Here is a 22,958-nt window from a genome sequence, read left to right on the forward strand (position 1 = left end):
TGGTTCAGCATTGAACTTTAATTACTGGAAATTATCATAATGTCCCCTCGACACATCTCCCGGCGATTTATCTGGTAGTTTCTCAAATGCTCTCATTGGTAACTTCTGATAAGCGCTAACACTCATTGGGTGTCACAACTGGTTTTTATGTGCCAGCTAATCTAGTGAAACATTCAGGCGTCGGAATAAGACTCTTGCAGACGTCAATTAAACGCTAAAGCTAAAAGTTGTTTATAGGTCCAACTCGTGTTAGCTTTTCTAGATCGGTGATGCGTTTCTTTTCTTTTTTTTTTAAATGTTTCTCCTGTTTTCCACATGGGAAAATCACGCCCAGCCGCGCACGCCGTGCTCACGCAATGCGTGACGCGGCGTGATCGTGTAGTCAGTGGTCCTGCGACCAGCTGACCCGAGGTGATTAAAAATAATTTTTTATCAGCAAGAGAGCAGCGCGCGAACCGGCTCGACCCTCTCGTTGCCTCTCTCTCCGACGCACTGGTCAGCCACTCGGTCTCTCTCTTTCCCACTCACGGCGGCCTCGCCTCTCCCCGACACGAGCGGTCGACCCCCTCGTTGCGTCTCTTTCTAGCGCACTGACCGGCCAGTCAGTCGCTCTCTCTCCCACTCACGAGGGCTCGCGCTCTCTACGTCCGCGCGCGAACTGTCTCGACCCACGTCGTTGCGTCCCTTTCCCGCGCACTGGTCGGCCGCTCGCTCGCTCTCTTTCCCACTCACGGCGGACTCGCCTCTCTGCGTCCGCGCGCGAACGCTCCTCCACCAGCAGCGGCGGGTGATAAGGGACCGCGGTTATTTTTGTAGTGCACCGGCTAGCAACAGTTCTCCCTGAACGATTGACCTCCGTTTTTCGACTGTCAATTGACCCGGACGTTGGTCTCGAATACGGTGCACGATCTAGCCCCGAAACCGGGTGTCGTTGCACCTTCCTCGAGAAACTAACCAAACACTTTAACGCTCGTCAATCCTCGATATTAGATAATATTAGTCGGTGACGATTAGGATATCTCTGCTCTTCTACGTCCAGATTGATTTATTCTGAAATCTATCTATATCCTCTATCTTGATAACGTCTCAAAATCCACCGCTTCATTTTATGACAATTATCGCAATGGTAAATATTCTTGCAATAGTTCATAGATAAAATGGCTACGTTCGATTTTAACTTCTGCCGTTCGCGAATGCTTTTTAATGTGAAACGTAGACCACCACCACCAGTACCTACTTCGACGGCAGCAGCAGTCGAGGTATGTCGTCGACGACCAAGAGGGGGACGCCGTGGGCGTGCTGGAGGCGGGTCGACCGGAAATGGAAAATGGCAGCCCGACGGAGCCATCGGACCCCACAGACATCCGGATATCCGTTGGTAAGGATCGCGGGAACAACCTACATCCTTCATCGGCCATCTTGTATACCAAATCATTCGTTAACCCTTTAGGTATAAAGCGCCCATAAACCTTACTATAAGCTTTTCAAGCCTACATGGAGAAGGCATTGCTATATAGTATGCACATAGGAAAGTTTTTTACATCGAATGAATATTAATTGCGTGCAATTTCTTTCTGATACTTTTTCCTGGTTTTTCTATTTTTTTTTTTTTCGAAGCGACATTCAATTGTAGCATGTATTTAAATATTGTCGCAGAGATTTCTTTTTTGGGAATAGTGATGGGACGACAAAATGTTTGATGGTTAGTTACTAGTTTTTACAGAAAATTGTAAACTGTTTATATTTTACAAACAATAGTGGCATTTAAAGCGTCCATCAATGCCGAGCTAATGTCAGTACGATAACTGGGGTTATTTACTGCCGTAGGATAATTCTGGCTTGAGAAAGCGTGCACACTACTTTAAAAGATGATGCCTCGAGGAAAACATATTTTTAAATTTGATAACACAATTATGCCATTTTATTATGAGTCTCTATTGTTTTAACGTTAATCTTCCATACCCGCTTCATTAATCGGACGTTTTGTTTCGGATGCAGAAATTTACGTATTGGCCCTCCTTGTGGAAAGAGAAACAGAAACAGAAAATGCTACTATCCGTAACAAAATACTGTGTGCAGTGTAATCACTAATGCGATAATCCTCTGTAGGGGGTCTACACGCAAATCAAATTACACATATTTAATAAAAACAAATTGCCACTCGAATAGTAATATTTTCTATGATAAATGCTATCGCATCAACGTTATAATACTAATGTACCGAATACTACACGGTCTTATCTAATAAAATGGTCTTACTTTTCATTTTTTTAAGGTTACGTGACATCCATGAGACATACTTCTTGATAAGCACTCCGTGTTGATATGATCTGTCTGCCATCCTCACACTTTTCAAGAAATCTACAAATCTCAATAAATACGAACTAGAGATTAGCTATTCGTATGAATACCACGTAAGTATTTGATTTAACCATACGCTGGAAATTATTCAGTACATCGGTTAAGTAAGATTTTTTAAATCATTCCTGATACCCGAAAAATGAAATTCCCCGAGCAGCGCGTTCTTCCTTAGAGCCTCCATGATCACGTGTTAATGTTTCAGATAATTCGGTGCACCCAGTTTAGTCACGTGACTTTGACGTCTCTCACCGATCATAATGACAGGCCGACCGCCCTATCTGGGCATGGTCAACAGACAATTTCATCCCCATGGTCAACAGCCAATTTCATCCCCATGGGCAACGCAGCATCCCCTGGGACTTCGATTCGATATACCTTCCCGGATACGAGGACGGGGTGTCCAAGGGAGGAGCAGCGCCACCAGCTACCCCACTACCGGGGCCATCGTCGATACCACCACCACCACCAGCGTGACCATGATCAGCATCAGTCGGAGCACAGCTACGGGGCGGGAGAAGTCCCGGTTCCCGAGGGAGGGGATAGTTGCCACCCGGCCGAGGCCTCCGTCCCATCGGAAGGAAACCGTGCTACCAGTTACATGCGACACTTCACGATGAGTCGTTACGGACCGGAGACCCTTTCCCCGTCGGACCACCATCACCACCACCACCACCACCACCAGCAGCAACAGACTCAGCACCACTTGGAGGCGCACCAGCACCCTCTGTCGGCCCACCGGCACCTGGAGGATCAGCAGCACCACAAATCCCAGGACGTGGACGAGGACGTGGACAGGGTGAGCAGCATCGGTGCGGCGATGCGCGGCACCAGGGGTGACTTCCCCTTGGGGGTGCTCTTCCCGACCCTGGGGGCGGGTGGAGGGAGTGGAAGTTCCTCCGGGAACGACAACATGGGCAATCATCACCACCTGGAGGACGTCCTCCCCGAGGATCCCTATTTGCAACACCACATCAGAGCCGCGAGCGGGGGTCCAGGGGGTGGCGTTTCGCCCCCCGTCAGGACGGGCAGTTCTCCGGGATCCAGTCGGAGTCCTCGCGAGGATCAGGGTATCTCTTCCCCTCATCGGCACTCCCAGGAAGGCGGATATAGTCCCAACGACCAGGGGAGGCTGCAGTCCTTTACTCATCTCACCGCCATGCAACCTCCACCTTCGGTCCAGACCAACCATGGACTCCAGGACACGGACCGGGTCACCGAGCAGATTTACATAGAATCCATTTATGCTCATCATTCCGCCAGTACGCCTCATCATACCCAGGATCACGATCAAGGACCTGCCCCACATTCGCCCAGTGGACCTCTGTCCAGGTTAGTCCAGAATTAGGGTGATATGGGCACGCGTTATCATTTTAGGTTTTTCCTCGAAGCTTTATTCAGACATCGTGTACTAACTTAAAGTTAACGTCTAATCGACTGCTTTGAGAGGGGTATCGCTTTATCTTGAGATCCTTAAGGTGATGTGAAAGAGACGTCAAAGAAGTGTCCTTCATGAAACTTTTCTCCAAACTGAGTGTACCGAATCGCTTCAAACTTTGCAACTTAAATACGGAGGCTATAAGAAAATTCCATGCAAATACGAGTTCTACATTTTACTTGATCGTTTTTTCAATTTATTTAAAAAAATGTAATAATTCTTTTCGCAAGGTTTGGTGTAAATGAGGTTTTTTTTTTAGCTGTAACGATACAGCATTTATTTTAGATATTAATTAGAGCAGTTTTCTGACATGAGATTATTAACTTTATCGCGTTTTTAATGTCGAATTACGAGGTAGTACTTTGGTCATGGGGCTCAAGGTTATCGTTGCTTCATTATCATTCCCAAGCACATTGTAAGCATGTAGTAGCGCGAAACTTTAATACAATATTATAATACTCTAAAATATACCTTCGGTTAGAAACTAAATTCGAAGACAATATTTTATTTGAACATAGACTTTAAAAGACCAACATGAATATGAATATCGGTAACGTGACGGCTTATGCTATCACTTGAGTATTCAATTTGGCATTACCACCAAAAAGGGTGAGGATGTGAATTTAACGTAATCGACGTCGATTAAATTTCCCAGCGCCTTTGATATCACCTTAATTGCCGCACCTCGATCCAATCGACCAATTAACTCTCTCCCTGTTATTGAACATTGCGCAATTAATGTCCGCATGATCTTCGAGCAACAGGAAGAGGGTTGGTAGTTCCTAAAGAAGAAGCGCCGACCACGCGTCGGACAGATAGCGAATGGATCATGTTGCAAATAGAACAACTCGTGCGTTCTATCGCGTACAGTCGATAAACTGAGAAATGCGATTATTACTCACGGCTCGGATCAACGACACCTTCTCGAGTCCTCTTACAGGACGGTACAATACAGCGTACCATTTTTTTACTTTTATAAAAAATGTTACATAACCTCTGAAAAATACGCAACTACTTCCCACGTTTATCATAACCTCCTTCGAATGCATTTCTCCGTCGTTACGCTTGCGCGGAACATTAGCCAATCAAAGTTAGGCGTAAAACACCCGCCACCCTCCCGTCAGTAGCTTCCCTCCCGCATTACACTCTATCTCTATATTCCTATGTCTATGGTACATACCTACGCGGCGGGGGGTCGCGCGGTATAAGTATACCTGCGCGGCGCGGAAAGGGCGCAGTCGCTGGGGGTCGGCCGTGCGTTGCGCTTGGCGGAGGACGCGCGGAGGAGGGGGAGCGGATTCGGCGCTCGGCCCGAGTCTAGGGCCGGAGGGTGGGGAGGGGCCGGCCGAGGCGCAGGAGGCTCCACGCGTCCCGTAGATACGTCGGAGGTGGTCGGCGGAGATCGGAAGAGGTCGGCAGAGTTCGGGAGGTAGGTCCGGGCAGGGGGAGGGGGGGAGTCCTGCCACCTTCGGGCGCATCGCCATTCCCCGCCGAGTTTCGACCGTTCCGTTCAGTCCTCCTCTGCCCGGTGACGGATACGGGAGCTGACCTCGCGAACGACCGACCCGAATTCGGTGGAACCTGCGTCTACGAGAAGTTCCAGATCAGAACCTCCGGAAGAAGACCTAGCCGGAAGGGCCCGCATCGGAATGTAGTGAGTTGGGAATTGACGATGTTTATGTCCACTTGGTGATGCGCTCAAACACTCTGTCCGGGTGACGCAATTCATGTTGCCAGTTTGAAGAAAAGTTTTAGAAATATTTTTACGGTTTATATATATATAGAACGACCCTTTCATATCACCTTAATGGGACACGATGAGTCGTCCTGCAGGAAAGTCATGTGGGATAATTCCTAGGTGCCCACGAGTCGCGTGTCAATGTTTCAGACGGTTCGATCCGATATCCTTAAAAAAAAGTGTTTTATTAGAATCGACTGATTTGAGGGTGGGTTCACTTCACCTTAATGCTGCTTGTATATTTTCCCTTACCTTCTCAAGTCGGTGTAAAATATTTCGGGGCAGGCCTCGTCGGTTTGCGACGCGCAAACACGAAATAGTGTTCTACTTATCTTCCAGCCGACATCCAACGTTCCCCCCAGGAACTTTATCGGGAACGGCTCGGAAGTGTCAACTTCCCCTCGGGATTCGGCTCCGATAATTGAACACCCATCGTATACCTCGAAATCCTCAAAGCAATTTTCACTTAAATATCCATCCGAAATTTACTGCATTTATCATTCACGAATCGCATTAAATTTCCAAAGATTTTTAGGGATTTCCGTTTGCGATTATCCGCATGATTTCAAGCGTTAAAATCCATGATTTACTGAAAAAATTACCCCCTCGGAAAACACGGTAATCGCGTAGATTCTTGTAGAATCGGGTGTACAAGCGGAAGTTTAGGAGCGCGCGTGCGCGTTACCTCGTCGTTCCACGTCGAGACTTTCCGACAGGACGAGTCTAGTATGTCGTACACTTAGGATGCACTTTAAGTGCCTCCTAGAACACACTTGGTGTTCGCTAAAAAAGGCTCGAACGGGTCAAAGAGGAAACGAACCAGGGACAGGAAAAACCGCTACGACGAGAACATTGAAGCAAACGAGGTTCAGACTTTTTCGGGAAAATGCATTTTCTCCATTAAAGACGTCTATCGTTACGTGGGGACACCCTGGAAGAACATTGACGACATTGATAACGTTGGTTTATCCGTTCACTCACGTAAAGGATTGCCGATTAAACGTAGCAGCGGATATAGCTATGATCGTGCCGATACATTTTTCTCCCGAGTGCACGCTGCCTCGACGATAATAACAAATTTACATGTCAACTCACGCCCAATAGGAATCGGTAGATGGTGGGAGATATATTTTCGACACCGCTGCAGCTTCAGTGAGGGGACAAGTGTCTCCGACACGTTTCGCGACGTAAATATTTTCTCTGCACCTGACTCGTGCACGGGAGCGTCGTCCTTCCGCACGTGTACGGTCCACTTTAGCAAGTGTGCTTTTTATGTCTTTTAAACCTGTACATCTGCACTGTCTGACATTTTTTCTTTCTTGTCCAAGATGAATGGAAATTTGTTTTTCTACAAAATAAATAAATAAATATATTTTTTTTTATTTAATTATTTCTTACGGAGACATATATATATATATATTACCTAATAACGAGCACAGATTCTTGTCCCTCATTTTCTGCTCTCATTTCGCGCCGTGCCCAACTTCGAAGCCGCCGATGCTCAAACATCGGCGCGATAAGGGCGAAGAAGACGGTATCGATGAGCGTTTCTTCGAGCTGATAAGCGGGTGGTTAGCGGTGGAGTTGCGGCGACACGTTCCGCGGCGTCGATGTTTGGCCGCGGCGAGCGCGCACCTCTCAGTCGCGTCCTCCCCTGCGGCCGCGCGGGAGCGTATCCTAACCTATAAGGCGGCCGTTCTCGCGCGCTCGCAAAGGTTCCCCGAGACACGTTCCGCCGTGACGGAACGTGCCCCGGCCGCGGTGTCTCTCGCCAAGGCCGAATCCGTATTGACACCTTTCCGAACGTACTCTTCGGCTCTGTTGTTCTCTTCGGCGCGAATCACCCACGCCTCGTCGTGGTGTTTTCCTCGCGGCGGAGAAATATATGCCCCGGTGCGTCTTCGCCGCGCATTGCCTTCGAGGTGGCTTAAGGTGAAGCGACCCCCTCAAATCGGTAGACTCGAATGAGGTACTTTTTTTTTTTTTTTTAAGGGTATTACCCAGGCTACCCATGAAGTGGAATATACGTAAATTAATCCTCTAAATTAGGTACATAGGTATGGCGAATGCGTATCGTCTATTAAGTACCCGAGGAGTATCTGGAGTATCGAATATTGGAGCACGATCAACGTGTCTCGATCTTGAAATGCCTAGTTTCGGGAATTTCCGATCGTCCGCACCTAGACGTCGTCTCGACGTCTGATTTCAAGGGGTGGTCCTCGGGGAAGTGCCCGACGAATAACTGGAATACCTCGTCGGTTCCTCATCGGGCAGCTTTCCCGGGGGTCCGCGTTTCTCCCGGGCCCTTACGGCTCGCGTTTCCCGTAGATAATCCTTAACGGGAAGATCTCCGGGAAGTGCACTCACGGTGGAGGTCCTCCGGGACCCCGAGGCGGGTCCAGGTACGGAAACGCGTGGAGGCGGCCCAGGTACAAATGGCCGTCTCGGTCCGGGGACCAGACCGGCGCTTAACGGTAGGGAAAACGACGTCCCCGTAATTCCTGGCCCATGGCGGTGGTAATGGAGGAGTCGTGTAATGGCCCCCTGCCTTGCCCGAGGAATTCCTCGGGGGCACGTGCCCGCATTCGGGATGCGACCCCCGTAGTTCCGGTCTCCCGCAAGGGTTACTTCCGGCAGACCCCCTCTTGACGCTTCCTATTCCGCTAACGGCTCGGTAAAAGAGACCACTCAACGGACGCGACATCTTATCAGCTTGCCGCATATATTTACGGGCAACTACCTCAGGGTAGCGGAAAAAAAAAATAGTAGAGGAAGGTGGCCACGTACCCGGAGCTGCAACCACATACTATAGGAAGGTTTTACCCGTTGCAAAGTCGTTCTAAACTTGCCGCCGAGTTATTCCTTAGAGCCTCCACGTGTCGAAGTTTCCGACTATTCGATGCATCCACTTTGGATAAAAGATGTATAAATCTTTTGACTATTTGGGACTGGATATGTCACACTTTCTTCCGTACGTTGCCTTGCGATAGGGTCACGATCACCACAATTGTGGTTTTCTTAACCATTCTTTTTTTTTTTCCCGTGATTAGTCGTCTAGATTTGTATCCTCATTTGGCCTCGCGTGTCTCGTATGTCTTCGTGCTCGGATCTGTACTCGGTTTAACGCGACTGGATCGGCGATCGAGAGATGCGATCTGAGAAATCCCAGGGGCAGGGGCGTGCTCGGCCACTTGCGTTTCCCATCGACTCATCCTCTGGATGAGACGCCTCGTGGTGGGGCAACTATGCTCTAACACTTGCTCCGAAATATCTCGTGTTTCAGTTCGCCGATGTATCGCACCATAAACGCAGTCGGTACCATGGCTGGAGGCGCCGGATGCGGAAACGGGTACAGCTTGCCCTACATGACGAGTAGCCCTACGGAGCTTACGTCGTCCCCGCAGCAACTATGGTCCACTCAAGGTGAGAAACTGGTACTAACATTAGGGGTACTCATAAGCAATCCATTTTTTTTTTTTTATTTTCTTTACGCAAGAATATCTAGAAATGATTCCCTGCTACCAGGGTAGTTCAGCTCGGGCATTAATTTCTCTGCTTGTCGGCAGTTTCAGGCCTGACCACGTCGCTTCCCGCGATATCGGAGGACTATTGCAGCAAGTCCACTACCACGGTGTCCCACCAGTCCTTACCAGCGTTTTCCCAACCCTTCAGCGGAAGGACCTCGTTTCGGGGGTACAGTCCACCGTATTCGTCTCATCAGACTACTTCTGGGGTCGTCAGCAGCGCCGCTGGGGATGTCACCTCCTGGTCCTACCCTGCACAGACGGGCGAAATCATCTCGGCGCCGTACAGCCGCGTCGGGCCCTCGTCCCGACGTCAGACCCCGACGGCGCCCACCTCGCCAGCTCAACATCAGCTGAGCGCGGCTGCCAGCTTGACAGCGAGTGAGTAATTTTCTCACCTAAGGGTTGTATTCGTTAAATAACCGTGGTCGTGTAGAAAATCTGCAAGGGCGATCGGGAAGGCCGGGCTGGGATCCTGACTTCCCAGGGCGGGTCTGTTAGGGTGAGGATAAGCTCCCCCTGATTTAATTACCCTAGGTTAGGTTCGAGACGGCCGGAACTTATTCTTTAATCTAATATATTCGGATGTCGCACTTTTCATTGCAAAGCTTAACTAGGACGTCATAAGGTGGCCCGGTCAATGAAATACGGCGGGGCATAATGAAAGCTAATTTTGAACATAAGCGGCAAATTAATTATTCCTTCATAATTCTTACGCCTTAACGCGCAAACCGAGGAGGAATTCTTTTACCGAGTCTTACTCACAGGAGATCGAAAGGACGATGGACGCATGCGAGAAACTCGCACGGATTCCACGTCACGTGAGCTGTCAGGTGTTTACGAATTTTTCCCGACATACTCTCACGCGTCCAGATTGTCCATGTCGGATTTCGTGCCTCTTCTCTCGTACGGTGGATGTTCTCAAGCGATATAAGGTGTACAAAAGTGTCAGGACGAATGTGCGACAATTCAGAGCACTCTGGTAATCGATAAACTCGCATTTGAACGCGATAAGGGAAAAACATTCAGTCGATTAGGGCCTCGGGAACCGTGAATCCAGAGGACTTCTGGAGTTTAACTTGGATTTCTTTGCAATTATTGTACGTAATTCGACGGGGCTGTCGATATAAAATTGAATGTTGGTATTTAGAAAAGTATTGTTTTACCGACGTCAAGTTCCTCGACGAGTTTCCCTTAACCTTAAGGGTGTTTTGTGGGGTAGTTTACGGGTCGGCGGTTCTCGTTACGTCTCTTTAATGGACACCGCCATGGTGTTAAGTGACGAATCGAAGATCCCCATAACAGCTCGAAGGATCGCGTTTCGTCCTCGTGTATGGAAATTGTCAGAGGCGTGTTGTGCCTAGGGACTTTTGGGGGAGACCGAGTCTGGGACATTAGTTACCAGGGATCTGCTTTCCGGGGGCGTTTCCGAGGAGCGTCGATTATTAATCCTCCTTTTAGCCCATATCTCACTTGGTTTGTTTTTTCTTCTGCCATGGCATTTATTGCCACTTCACCTTTAAATTTCCTAGATTTGGAAATTAGACTTTCGTGGTCGGGAAATTAGCCGTGGATTTTTCTTTATTTTTCGGGTGAGTCTAGGAACGTCCTTCTAATGGCGTTCTGTCGAATCATGAGAAAGGAAATTGTTCGAGCGTCCTTGAAAGTGGTTCACGTCACTAATTGAGACACGTGAGGTTTCTTAGAATCGTGAATACGTTTTCTAGAAGTCTTCCGGGCATTTCCGAATGACATCTTTCCCTCGATTTGTGCAATCTTCGAGGAACCACTTTCTAGAAGAAATGCCCTGGATACGTACCTAAAATCTGATAGTTTAGGCATCTACCCTTCAGGCCCCTTGGAGGTCTTTATTCGTTATATTTACTAATTTATTTATCATACTCCGCTCCAATATATCAAGCCCTTACCACTTCTGCGACATTTTATTTTCGCGGATTCTTTTTTTTTTTCTCAATGAAATTTAAGAATTTCATCCAGTGGCCTAAAAGAAATATACATGCTTTGAATCCGATTAAGGCTAGAAATCAAGAGAACTTTCCATCCGTAGAGGCACAAGTGAGCGGAGAAATCTGCATACCAATTTACGTCGTTATCACCAAGCCGAGGACTTATCTCGGTGACGGGTCAGTGACGAGCGGCCGACAATATATTCAGTTTTACAATTATAGATTCGCAATAAAGATTCGCAGTTTTGTTGCAGTCTCGCCTCCAAAGAGCTCGACGACTCCGGATCGAACAATGATGTTTAGGGGGAAACGTCAAAATCTTAGCCAAACGTTCCCTTTGTTCGCCGGAGAAGTTACGTATTACTTTGGGTGACAAATCTGTTCGGCTTCGTTTGTTCCGTTCTTCTCTCCATCGCTTCGTGTACGACGCCATTGCTCGTCTCTTTCCGTCCCCTCGTGAGGTTTTATTATAGATTAATTCCGACCTCGACAACCTCGGACGAGTCACCGACAATGGCACAAAAGCTGAGACGATATGAAAGGCGCCGTGATATTTAATCGAAATTTAATTTTAATAAAAAATTAATATTCAACCATGCCCTTTTTGGTGGGAACGTCATTTCGAGTATTTACCGACATTTATGTAATGATATAAATTCAAATGTCGGCAACGTAGGTATTTAGAGGAATATCTTTTATCGACGTCGATGAAGTTCCTCCACGTGTTTCAACTTCGCCTTGATACGACTTATTCCTCGACCTGACGTATAGATTTTCGCTGGAGGGAGGGCAAACACGATTCTCGATCCACCTGTATGTAGTCTCGGTTTACGTCTAAACGTACTACGATCGTCGGTCAATGAAACGTATCGACGCGACCCTGACCTAGGCAATGCGTAGGTATAATCAAGTTGTGTCTACACGCGATACGGGGTTAACGATAGGGATGTATCTAGTCGCGTTTACGATAATTTCGGTATTTCTGGTCGGCTTCCACCTAAGTATCTAATCGGATGCGATAGGAATGATGTCAGTTGTTCGTTTCTTCTGTGTTGGGGATGGATCGTACCATTCGCGAAGACTCTTTGCGGTGCATCGTGTGCGTTATTGCGACCGCTGATACCGGGCTTGATAAGCGAGAAAGACAAGTACCCATTGAGGTACACCCGTCCCTCAATTTACGCAGTGTACGGTCCACGTGGATGCGTTTTACGCGATTTCCATTCGCGTAAAGTCTGTAGGGAGGAAATAGTAAATGTCGGAAGTAAAAGCCTAGTACGTGTAAGTTTTAGAGATAAGACGTTTTTCTTTTGCTGTCCGGGTGCAACATTCATACAATTCGTTCGATATTGCATACGGATTAAATTCATTCGCCAAGGTTCATCTTCATCGCCTCTAAAGGTTTTCATGATTAGGCATGTCGAATGTTTTCTTTAATAAGAGGAATAATTTTTTGGTAAGTACTCGTTACGCAAAGTTCACTCGGATGGCGTTTTAATCCGAGCAAGTGTAAAAAGACATACGCAATCTGGCCCCCTCGGTTTATCGAGGTCGATCCTCAGTGGACCGGATCGAGTCTTCGAGTGATATGGAATTTTCGGACATCCGTGACCCGGACAATTCACCCCTTCCCCTCCCCTAATGGTGTCATCCTTGTGCTCTTAGGGGAAATCCATCGTTACTGTCAATTACGGAATTAAAAATGTAATAATTTATGCAAATGACCTCGGTCTCCCCTGCGCGCATCCCGATTCTTCACTTTTTCGAAGGCTTTCCCCGTGTGAAATTTCCTCTCAGGTTGAGCCGGGAGGAAAAAAAAGAAACTGGAGTACTCGGAGATGCGCCAGGGGATGGCAACGCTTCGGGATTGAAAGTCTTTAAGTGGTTTCTCGACGAGGAAGTCTGCAGTTGCACGTGGGGCCGGTCGGCCCGAGGCCGAGAAAGCCGAACGGGGCCTTTTAACATACCGCGGCCTCGAGGGTCTCGTTCGTGTGTTCGTAGTGTGTTCATCGGTGTTCACCGTGTGTTCACCGGGGAAATTTAACTTGGTACGCCGGCCAGACACCCTGGCGGGGATCCTCCCGGCACTTTGAGACCCGAGGGCACCGAGCTACGTGCATCATCCCAAGGACCGACCACGTGGCCGGGCCTAAATTAATTCGGTCTCTTGGAAAAAACGATCTCGAGGTCCCTCCTCCTTCGGGATGTCCCACGTTACCCGGAGAATTGTTAAGGACAGTGCGGGAAAATTATAACACACAATGTGATAAAATTATAAATTTAAATCCACGGCACTCCTGAGTGAGTACCCTATGGTCGCTCTCGAGATGACTTTTTCGATCTTTCATTCATGATCGCCTCCGTCCCCTTTCCTCGAGGTCCGTATCGAACGTAGCTTCGACGTCACAGGACCACCGGAGCTGCTCGGAAGTTTCGTGTTCGGCTTTGGGAATTGCACGTAGGTAGACGCAAGGCGGCTGTGGGTCCACGGGGTGCAGTTCATTGCATTGATAAGTGCACCGAGTGCACATTCCACCTTGGCCGTCTTTCTCTCCCGGCGTCGGAAAGACGCGGGAGCGCAACCTGAACCTACGTTGGGTTCGTCTCCACGTCAGCATCGTCATCTCCCAGGGCTTGCTTACATAATATCCGATTGCTTCCCAGTCCGATCTTGCGACGACTTCAATGACCCCTTCGGTCTTCCTTTCGTCGTAACGAGAGCCCTGCATCCTCTCGACGTGCCGGAATATCTCGTTACTTCGGTTAAACGATCGTAAAGGTATCGCGATTCTTGGACTCCATTGGTGTCTCGATGACAGAGCCATCACGTTAATTATTTTCTTATGGAAAATGTAATTTCGCGAGGGTCAGGACCTTCCTTATGGTCCTCGAGTTCACGTTGAGTTTCAAACAACCCAGTTTAGAGAAGAGTTTCATAAACGATTGAGCTTTCGGATGACACTTTCACATCCCCTTAAGAAAGGGTATGCCCCGAAAGTCGTCGTTGCAAGACCTGTATGCTTGATTCTTTTTATTATTGGAAATACATGGATTCATAAGTTCTCGCCACTTATTCGAGACCTTGCGTTGCCCCAGGCATACCTATTAATACCGAGGCCATTAAAAACGAATAAATGGTTCTTGTTGCCCTCGGCGACGCGACATGGTCGACCAGGAGGCCAAAGGAAAATTACCGAAAAATTAAAAAAAAATTAGGGATGGGGTAGTATTTTATATGCAACGAGCGATCCGAGTCATTTGCCATATATCGGTGCCGTCGAAACTAACTTGAACAAAGTTTCGATCCATTCTTTATTGGGTCTTTTCAGGGAATCTCTAGATAGAAATGTGTGACATCAGATGATAGACCTTAACTAAGTTAATATCCTAATTACGTCTTAACTAGCGCCCTTGCAGATTTTCTGCGGGAATTGTGACCTCTTTCCATGACTCTCGCTTTCCTGGATGTTGCAATTTCTTTCGGACACCGACGTAGGGGAAAATGTCCGTCGGTGTTGGGAAAAAAGAGGCCACAGATAACGCCGACGACGGAAACACACGCACGTCGTTCCGATCCGTTGTGTTTCATTGCATGCTCGCGCCTGCGCGTTGTGCTCGTCACGCGTAAGCACGCGCAGTGACCATCATTTCCTTAAACGCTACTCAGTAGACAAAGACTAAAGAAGGACTATAGATCCTAGGTTAGCGCTTAATGCTCTAAAAGTTGGCTAACAAACCAGAAGTGGAGGTAAAAGAGAGAACGCATGTGTTAGCAAACGATGTCTCACATAGGAGAGGAAGAGAGACGCACAGGGTGAAGTACGGATAGACGCCTTAGTTTTCATCGTATACTTCTAAATTAAAATTCATGTACATATCATGCCGTTGTCTTTTATCTTCCTTATAATCTTCAATTATTTGCCTAGGATCAATAATTGTTATAATGGAAGGGAAATATGAAAGGTCTCGATTTGGGCATCTATTCCCCTCTGGGGGGGCTGATGGCATGAAGGTTAACGCCATTTTGTATGATATATTATAATCGTAGGATAACGTTAGCTATCCCAAGGTATTTCTGTATTAACGTAAAGTGATGATAACGTTGACCAAGCATCGATACCAAAGTAAGCAGGTGCCTGAAATCCGAGATCGCACGGTCCCAGAATTCGAAAACCGATCTGAAAGTCCATCTCGAAGTACTAAATAAAATCCATTTCGAGGTACTAATCGCATGTTAACGTTTCGTTAGCTACACGGAGGTATTTCTAAATTAACGTACAGTGGTCAGACGTTGATTAGGCATCGGTACGAAAGCAAGCAGGTGCTCGGAATCGGAGATCGCACTGTCTCGGATTCTAGAGACCGATCTCAAGATCCACTTTGATGTGCCAAATCCCGCACCTCCTGGCGGTTCCTTGTCCTCGCACTCGTAGGCTCCTAGGGTGCACCTGCGAACTTAGAACCAGAGTCAATTAGACCCGTCGTTGAAAATCCGAAAAGGCAGCGAAAAATCACGATGCATCTCTGTAACGACACAGTGCGTACCATCGAGGCGGAGTACTTTACCGAGGGCAGAGAGTGCGTTAATTGCGGAGCTGTTTCCACCCCTTTGTGGCGACGAGACGGTACCGGACATTACCTCTGCAACGCCTGCGGTCTGTACAACAAGATGAATGGAATGAATCGTCCTCTTGGTAAACCTACACGGCGCCTGGTAAGCAAGGAGCGACCACACGGCCCTGGTCATGCGTTCCCGAGACGTCTTGAGATGTCGAGAGGCGCCGGAGATATGTCCATTGACGTTCCTGGACACGTTGTTCGGTAGGAGAGACTCGACTCGTTTGCCGATCAGACCCTCGAGAGCAGAGTGATAAGAGCACCCCTCAGGTCCTCACTGGATAGCTCCTTCCCCGCTAATGATGATTTCATCCGACGACACCTCGGATTAAGGGGATGCGATAGTGGCATGCGAAAGGGTAATCCTTCATGAAACTTCTCTACCAAGTGGATGTACCGAGTCCTTTCAAACTTTACAATTTGAATGAACATGAAATTTAATTTCCAAAGTCAAGCTTGAAACGATTCGGTACCCCTCGGTAGGGGGGAGTTTCATAAACGAGACCTCTTCCCGGCACTTTCGTATCACCTTAACCCCTTGACACGTCGTTTGGTTATCCCTGTGACCGTGATAGTGAACGAGTACCCTAAACGGTCTGCTCGAGAGTATTTTGTTCATGAACGAGGGAGCGAACAACGGGTCCGGTGACCGGCGATCTCGACTATCTCAGGATCGCAGGATCGTCGGCTGATAGAGTGATAAGGCGGAATGATCCATGACCATATATATCTGCCCCCCCAAGGTGCGACCAGGAGCCTCTGTGGAAATTCGCCCGTGGTGCTCGGTCCTTTCTGCTCCCGATCCTGATCCTAACCCTGACCCTGGTCAAGACGTACCCCCAGGAGACGGGTCGTCGCGACCCGTCGAATCCTTAGATCGGTAATCGTCCGTACAAGATTCTCTCTGTCACGTGGATGCGTCCCTAACGTTTGGCCTCCTGTCTGTTTCAGTGGCGGACCAGGGCGAATTGTACAAAAACTTCTATGGGTATAGTGGTCCTCCTCGCGCCCCCGAGGAGAAATCGAGCCGCCGTTTGGTAGGTGTCAATTCCCGCCCGGTCTCTCTGTTCATATCTTCTCTTAATCTCGTCCGATCAGATCCCGGCGACCTCCTGACATGTCTTCGAAACCGCGGAACCTCCACTGCTCGGAGAAAAATGCAATGGATACGCGATTTGCGCCGATCGTCCATGGGGGTGGCCACGTGCGCGTGCGCGAGCACGCGCACGCGGTTTGCTTTACCGACTCCAGTCAAAGCGATAAGAAATATGGTATCTGGGTCGGAAATGCGATTGTTAGGAGGCGCATCGTTTAACTTCGAATTTACGTTTCCCACGAATAGATTGCGCCGATTTTTTTTCGCCGCATCCTCGAGTCGATGTCTTTAGTCCTGCTTTGAACCCGCGGAATATCAGTAGATCCTCTCTTGGTCCTGTCTATGATAAGAAACTTTGATATGCACGTAAGGAAAAGGGAAAATATTTATATAACTTTTCTCCAAACTGGGTGTTCCGAATTATCTGAAACTTTGACACGTGATTATGGAGGCCCTAAGGATTGACGCGCTGCTCGTGAGATTTCTTTAAAAAAAAAAAAATTGTTGCACTTATCTCGGAGAAGAAACAAAAAAGATATTTCTCTCTAGGAAAATTAAATCTCACCAGCATCGCGTTCTTTCTTAGGGCCTGCTTAATCACGTGTTCTTTTGTCATCTCAAAACTCATTTGAAGGTCTACAAGTGGAGGGTCTAAGTAGGATAAAAATCTCGACTCGTGTTATCAGAAATGCAAAACCAGCCAGGACATTTTTCTCTATAACGAGCGATTCTCCTTATCCATCTCTTGTCCGTTTGGAGGGAACGGATCAAGGAAAGAGACGATACAGTATTCCGGCTTCACGGTGAAATTTGGAAAATCATCCTTTAATGGGTCTCACTTTCGGTATTTCGTCCATTGCCGTGTAGAAACAGGTCCTGTTGCCGAAATCAATGACGAAGATTCGATTGCACCATCGGAAGATTGGCCGAAACTGTTCCGAAGATTATTGAAACGAACGTATTAAAACGGTATCGTGGTTACCGACCTTCGTTATCAGGCTCGAAACTGATTAAACTTGACTTTAACCTTGGGGAGATGTTACAAAAGTTTATTTTAGAGAATTTATCCATCTTGTTTACGTTTATTCAGTTCCTTTCTTTTTTAATTCTTCAGTCGAAGGTCCGCTCTTCATTGATAGCCACATCCGTGGAGTGTATTCTTATCAGTTTTTCATTCTCAAGACGAGTATAATTTATAATATTTTCGGATTTCACGGATAAAAGTAATGCAACGACATGTCGGATTTCGTTAAAGTTAATGTCGCTCTTTTTTTTTATGGCTTGAGCTTTTTTTCGTTACAAAGTCGTTTCAATAGAATCTACTTTTTTTACGTCGTGTCTCTCCTTGATATGGACTCCGTAAACCTTCCGTTCATCTACATTGTTTGCTTTTCACCCTTGTTTATATGTTGTATTTATGTATCCTCGGAATCTTTTACGTATCCTCTCTCCTTTTCCCCAAAAAGTCTGTTAACCTCTTCGTATAGCTATCTGCATTTATTTCCAATTCCTATCATACATTCCTGCGAAATTAAGGCGATATGAATTCAATATATCAAACGTCAAGATATTGTCAAAACTTGTCTCCAAACCGGGTGCACTGAATTTGGAGGAAAAGTTTTATCAATATTCTGACTTTTTGGTATATATATGTATCACACTTTCATATCGCCTTAATCGCGTCCGAATGAAGGAAATTTCGAAGTGTCGGCGAAAATTGTCGGATTATTAAGTAAAATTCATTTCATCCAGAAATTAGGTGCAGTAATGATGAATTTCCACGAGGAGGCATGCAAACGGGCCACCGAATATTGTAACCAGATTCTCACGTTTCACAATTTCGATGACTATTTTCGAGTACTCTCTCTTATTTTTTTTTTTTTCTTCTTTTTCTGACTTCCTCCCACATCTTCCAAGTCCATCTTTTTGCGTGATCGACTCCTCTGTCTGTCTCGTAGCTTGAGGTGCCACTATACCCATGGTAACCGCTCTCCTTTCCGATTTCACGCAAAGCCTCGTTGCTCGTCCATAAGGGGAGAACGAGCGCGACATATCCCCAGAAATTCGTAATGAAAGTGTCTTCTTGAAGGATTTTTTTCCAGGCTTGAGCGTGACATTGCAAAGGTGGCGGCGCCTACCCCGAAATCGCCGGTGGTAACTTGCACAGAAAGTTCCAGGGAAATCGGTGATGGATTGGTGATTGGTGATTGGTGGATTGGTGGTGGCTCTGCTACCACCTGGTTCCCATCCGCTCGACCGAAACTATCAGGTGTTACTGCCGGTGTTTCCACATTTTCTCGAAAATCTGTGCAAGGGACTTTCGGACGAGACTTTGGGCGAAATTTAGCGATAGGCTCCCCTTCCCAACACCTAAGTTTCTTCTACCGGTGCTTTCCCTTTGTGTGAATCTTCTTTACGCGAGACGGTGATACCAGGAGGTCGATTCTGTAACTCGGATCCGGGGAACATTCCCTATGGATATGTGAGATACTTCGCGTGAGACTACTCGGTCTGAAACCACGAAATCAAGGACCGAGTTCCTTCCGGCAGAGATGAGATGTTTCGCGCCATGGTTTCACCTCACTTTTACACCTCGGGAAAAATCGGAACTACTTTTAAAGAGGCGAAATCTTCGTGATCGGTAAAACAGGGTATACGTGGGTGCCGCGTCGTAATCTCGATCATCCACGCATTACAACTTTATTTCGTATTTCTAGTCTTCTTTCCCAACAAATCTGCGGACTGGATTTTCTTTACCGATAAAGAACATTTCCATTTGGAGAACTGGACGAATAAACTCACGTGAGATGATAGGGCGAGAAGCGAGCACTCTAGCCGATGTTACAGAATCGACTCCCAAATGGCGTTTTCGTTGCAGTCGACGAAGAAAGAGGTTTCTTTTCCCGGATAATTTCGGTATTCGTGGCTGGTTCCGGGAGGCACTTTTTACTTCCTGGTATCACGTTTTACGTGCCTACAAATGTCCTTTTCCGTGACCATCCATTATTCCGTAGCTTACGTCGAGCTCGAACGTGGTCTTCTACACCGAGAGAAAAATTCACTGCTCGAGCAGATCTACTTTTCTAAACGTTAAAAAGAAACCTCTAATTAAGGTGCTATAAAAGGGTCACTCTATATAAAATATTTTATTACATAGTTTTAGTAGCTATAAGTTAAAGTTTATGTCAAGAATTATATATAATATTTTATTATATAGTTTTACAAAAAATATTTATTTAACTTTTCTCCAAACTGGGTGCACCGAATCATTTGCAACGTTAACCCGTGATTATAAAAGCCCCAAGGAAGAACGTATGCTCGTGAAATTTCATTGCGAAAAGTGAAATATAATCCCGGGTTAAGATTTCAAATTATTCGGTACACCCAGTTTGGATAAAAGTTTTATCTTTTTGACATTTAATGTGTATAGAATGACCCTTACATATCACCAGTGTTCCAGTAGGGTGAATATTTCTCTCGGAAAGAAGAGGCACGTCTAGGGCTCGGACAGGGTAAATCGATAAATTGAAATAATTCCTCTCTATAATAATGATCGTTTTTTCCACAGTCCGCGTCGAGACGCGCCGGTCTCTCGTGCAGTAATTGTCAAACAACGGCGACGTCTTTATGGCGCCGCAATTCCGGGGGCGATGCGGTTTGCAACGCATGCGGACTCTACTTCAAACTTCACGGGATTAACAGGCCTTTGACAATGAAGAAGGACAGCATCCAGACTCGTAAGAGAAAGCCGAAGGGTGGGATGAAGTCCTCCGACACGCCGATACTCCGTGGAGTAGCTAATGGTACCTTTAACAACAACAATAACAACAACAGCAGCACCAACAATAACAATAACAACAACAGCCTTAAGTTTGAACCCGGCAGGTTGGGATGACAAATTATTGAGAGTGAAGAAAAGTCTAATCTTAAGGTGATATGAAAGAGTGTATATATATATATATGTATGTATATATATCTGAGAAGTCAAATCGTTGAGGAAAGTATTCTCCGAATTGAGTGTGCCGATTAGTTTGAAATTCTCCCACGTGAATGTGGGGGCCCTAAGGTAGGTCCTAAAACTCATGATATTTCATTTTACAGAGGAAGTTTATTTGGGGAATGTTACAGAGTCAGATGGGAATATATGGAAAATACTTTCGACAACGATTGCAAGAGGTTGCCGGCTTGTCTCGGGGTTAACATGGGTTTTTAGAGCAAGCATTTCTCTCAGCGTCTTTCATATCATCTTAAAACCACGGAAGTAGTATGAGGACATACAACGCCATGGATTGGAATCGTCCTCACTTCAGGGGTCCGAGAACTTTAGATCTTTTCCGCTCTTGTACCGAGAGCACCTCGATAAAATGTTGCAATTAAGAATTATCGTCGGCTAGTCTTTGTCGCGATAATTTGATAAATTGGTCTGAAATTCCCAGGGGAATATTCTCAAGACTTCGAACTTTCCACTAGCCTCCATATTCACGTAGTAAAGTTTGGAACGATTCGGTGCACCAGTTCCGTGAACGACCAACCCCTCGGATGGCTCTTAAATATTCGTTTAGATCAATTAAGGAATCACCGTCACAATCTTTTTCCCCGATTTTCTGCTCCGCGACACGCACTACATCCGACGCTTTGACTTTGCAGATAACTATGGGGACCCCAGAACGACTCACAACGCTCTTCCCCAAGTGACTTACGCCAGCACCCTCTACGGGAACTCACAACCGACCCTCTACGGCAACTCCCAGGCGCTCTACTACGACATGATCACTTCCCAGAAGCTGCCGCAACAGCAAGACCAGCAACAGCAACACCAACAACAGCTCATCGAGGGTCATTCCCCAAAAGTGGAGTGTCCTTCCCCACCCGGGGCCACCGGGTCCCCGGTTCTCGTGTCGGCTTGTCACTCGCCGGACAACCATCAGCTGACCCCGTCGCATATCGTCACCCTGGGAAATTCCTCGCCCAATTCGACCTGCAGTAAAATAATGCTGGACAATGGCCACCTAGAGAGACCCACGGTGGTCTCGATATCCTCGTAGGAAGTCCGCAAACCTCGAAACGACATTTACCGATCGCTGTGCAAATGTCTTTGCGCTACTCGACTTCAGCTGATGATGACGAACTACTCAGGTGGAAATCAGTGAAAACGATTCCCTTCTTTGAAAGCGACTTGCCTTTGATTTCATATGATAAGCAACAATGCGATTCGATAACAAGTGACGTCCGGTCTTAACCCTTTAATTTAGAGACGCCACTATAGTGGCTTCCGCATGAGCGACGTTTTTTTATGAAACGCCACTATGGTGGCATCCGCATGACCGACGTCACACCTTTGACATGTAACACGTATCTCGATGCTGTAAATAATATTTCTTTTCGGAAGTTTTAGTAGCATGCGCGTACCGTATGGTACTGGGCTAATTTTGTAAATACTTCTCATAGACTAATGTAAATTTGGAGTTAAGTTTCCTTTTTAGTAAGTTTATCTACTTACCAGTACCATGTCTTTATAGACTTTACTATTTTATATCGTTATTTAGGGCAAATCTCTAGACGTAAACTCGGCGCACTGTTTTAATAAATTGGTTATGATCTATATTCCCGTTTAATATCATGGGTGACCCCGTAAAAATTACAGTGAAATGGCGTTTACATAAGTAAGAGGACTATTGTTGTTGATTATTATTTTTATTGGACAGAAATAAATAGACATGTTTTACCGACTGGATAAAAGGCATTACATTATTGTGATTGTATCCTACTTCCCATCCATGGTTGAGGGGTAATTTGATCCTTAATTTTATTAATAATAATTATTGAGATTCGCCTGCGGATGATGGAATGAATTATCAGGTGAGTATAAAGGGTGAATAAGGAAATCGAAGTAAAACTCCAGAAACCCTCTGGATTCATGGTTTCCGAGGCTCCAATTGACTGCAGAGAGACACCTTGCGCCATCTGTGATTTCCACGTCAACTAAATTTTCCCTCCAAGACCTCGTATTACCATCGTTTTAGCGTAGCAGGGCATATGACACTTTTTTCCCTTTATCCCGTTGAAATTCGAGTTTCTCGATTACCAGAGTGTTCCAAATTGTCGTCAAATTGTTCGAGTCGACTCATTTGACGGTTCCACTTCGCCTTAAGGATTTTATATACGGATACCTTCTTTCCTTCGTTTATGTAGACATTTTGAGGAACGTTTGTAAGCACCA

The 22,958-nt window shown here is 46.6% G+C and overlaps 1 protein-coding gene across 1 annotated transcript; it reads left to right on the top strand.

Annotated features, from left to right (window-relative positions):
- Positions 1-2,324: 2,324 nt before the first annotated feature.
- Positions 2,325-22,622, top strand: LOC105696367 (transcription factor GATA-4). Its single transcript, XM_023434424.1, has 7 exons — positions 2,325-2,414; positions 2,564-3,690; positions 8,818-8,957; positions 9,101-9,439; positions 15,564-15,739; positions 20,307-20,541; positions 21,386-22,622. Exons 2-7 carry the CDS (start codon positions 2,696-2,698, stop codon positions 21,781-21,783), a joined length of 2,283 nt encoding a protein of 760 aa, XP_023290192.1. The 5' UTR covers positions 2,325-2,414; positions 2,564-2,695; the 3' UTR covers positions 21,784-22,622.
- The last annotated feature ends 336 nt before the right edge of the window (positions 22,623-22,958 follow it).

Source organism: Orussus abietinus, unplaced genomic scaffold, assembly GCF_000612105.2.
Source record: "Orussus abietinus isolate OABI.00-Male unplaced genomic scaffold, Oabi_2.0 scaffold15, whole genome shotgun sequence".
Lineage (NCBI taxonomy): Eukaryota > Metazoa > Arthropoda > Insecta > Hymenoptera > Orussidae > Orussus > Orussus abietinus.

Bases quoted from the DNA above. Each gene is read 5' to 3' on its own strand.
- LOC105696367 (XM_023434424.1), top strand. From the start codon at position 2,696: ATGGGCAACGCAGCATCCCCTGGGACTTCGATTCGATATACCTTCCCG. The intron at 9,440-15,563 runs GTGAGTAATTTT...GTAACGACACAG, and splicing joins GGCTGCCAGCTTGACAGCGA to TGCGTACCATCGAGGCGGAG. The intron at 15,740-20,306 runs GTAAGCAAGGAG...TTTTTTCCACAG, and splicing joins GTAAACCTACACGGCGCCTG to TCCGCGTCGAGACGCGCCGG.